Source organism: Octopus bimaculoides, chromosome 20 (assembly GCF_001194135.2).
Source record: "Octopus bimaculoides isolate UCB-OBI-ISO-001 chromosome 20, ASM119413v2, whole genome shotgun sequence".
Classification (NCBI taxonomy): Eukaryota; Metazoa; Mollusca; class Cephalopoda; order Octopoda; family Octopodidae; genus Octopus; species Octopus bimaculoides.
The window spans coordinates 37,595,276-37,597,032 of NC_069000.1; the positions used below are offsets into that span (position 1 = coordinate 37,595,276).

The following is a 1,757-nucleotide window of genomic DNA, read 5'->3' on the forward strand; positions in this document are numbered from 1 at the left end:
GGGTAAATGTACTCAAATGTAACTGAGCTATAAACACAACAATCATGTATTTGTTCTTGTCAAGATTTCTTCATTTTTTTTTTTATCTGTAGATTTACCATTTTCTAACAAAAAATTGTCTGATTCATAGTTTAATGTTACCAATGCCGTCACATATCTGGTATATGATGCTGGTAATAGTCAAGTGAATAACAGGTGGATGCCACTACTTCAACAAAATCCCACTTCAGCATTGATGCTTGTCAGATGCACAAACCTGGCCTGCAATCAGTGAAGGTGCTGGTTGAATTTTAGAAGAAGCAATATAATCTTGCCTCAGACTAGAGGCAAGATTATAATGTGCGTGAAGTCACTGTAGTCTCTTAGTAGTGGTCTCAGTGGGCAACATTGAAGATCTTCAGTAAATGGGAAAAGTAGACCTTGGCTAGCCGACTCCAGTCCTGGGTGACAACAGAAAAATAAAAATTGTGTTTCTCGTTTAACATTTAAAACAATACAATCAGTCCTTTGTCACTGGTGGGAAATTGGCAAGTGAATACATGTATTGGCAAGAGACATGCTGCTCAAGAATACATACACCCACTTGCGTAACTCAATCAGTGATGGACTTAACAACAGTCACAGGTAGTTTAACAAGTGGCAACCTTACTGAACTTTCTATTTTAGACTAAAGTTTTGTAGCAGTTTTAGCAAGACAGACGCTGCAGATAGCTGCTATGTTATAGTCAATGCTTACCCTGGGTCTGCACCTTACCTCTCCTGACATAGATGACCTTCATGCTGTAATATCAGATGCCGTGGAAGTTGCTGCTGACAGTACTGACAATCAGTTGGCAACTCAGATGCTGCTTTCTCTACAGCCAAATTACGAGAACAAGTTGCTTTTGTAATCTCACAGCGACAGTTTGGACATGTTGCAGTTTCATCTTTCAGCCTTCCGTCAGCAAGAAGATGGTTAAAACAACCGGCACACATTAAGTGGCCATTAATGCACTGAAAATGCAAAACAGGGATATAATTAGAAAATTTAAAACAAAAATAAATATAACGAAAACTTAAAAGCAAAAACAAATGCAAATAAATTATAGAAAAGTGTGGAAATTTTGTTACATTTATTCAGTTTACCACTATCATCGAAACCAACACAAGTACCACCATTACCGACTCACAGACTATATAGTATGAACAAGATAAGCGACTCCATCCAAAATGAAAGACAATCACATGAGTTACTGACCTGAAATATTTAATATTATCATATAACCTTATATATATATATAGAGAGAGAGAGACACGTAAAAGCACCCACTACACTCTCTGAGTGGTTGGCATTAGGAAGGGCATCCAGCTGTAGAAACACTGCCAAATCAGATTGGAGCCTGGTGTAGCCATCTGGTTTCACCAGTCCTCAGTCAAATCGTCCAACCCATGCTAGCATGGAAAGCGGACGTTAAACGACGACGACGACAACATTGCTTATAGAAGAAACATTAAATTTGAGTCAACAACTTTATATATAAATATAACACCATGCCTCAAACATTTAATCACATATAAATATCACCATGGTTCTTAAACTCATAAAAAAATACATATACATAAAAACACAGAAGGTAAAAAGAGACAAATATCATTTCTTGTTGTATATATATATATGAATAAATTTGATTCCTGGTAAACTCGTGTTTATCTTTGTCATTGCCTGTGTCCTATGAGCATAATATGCTTGCATATGTATGCTCAGGGTTAACATAGGT

The 1,757-nt window shown here is 36.8% G+C and overlaps 1 protein-coding gene across 1 annotated transcript in view; it reads right to left on the reverse strand.

The window, feature by feature from the left end:
* LOC106879531 (zinc finger TRAF-type-containing protein 1-B) overlaps window positions 1-1,757 on the reverse strand; it is an 18,536-nt gene that overhangs the window by 9,577 nt on the left and 7,202 nt on the right. Inside the window, exon 2 of the mRNA XM_014929160.2 lies at window positions 755-993. Within this exon, the coding sequence (XP_014784646.1) occupies window positions 755-993 (239 nt within the window). The remainder of the gene's footprint in view (window positions 1-754; window positions 994-1,757) is intronic.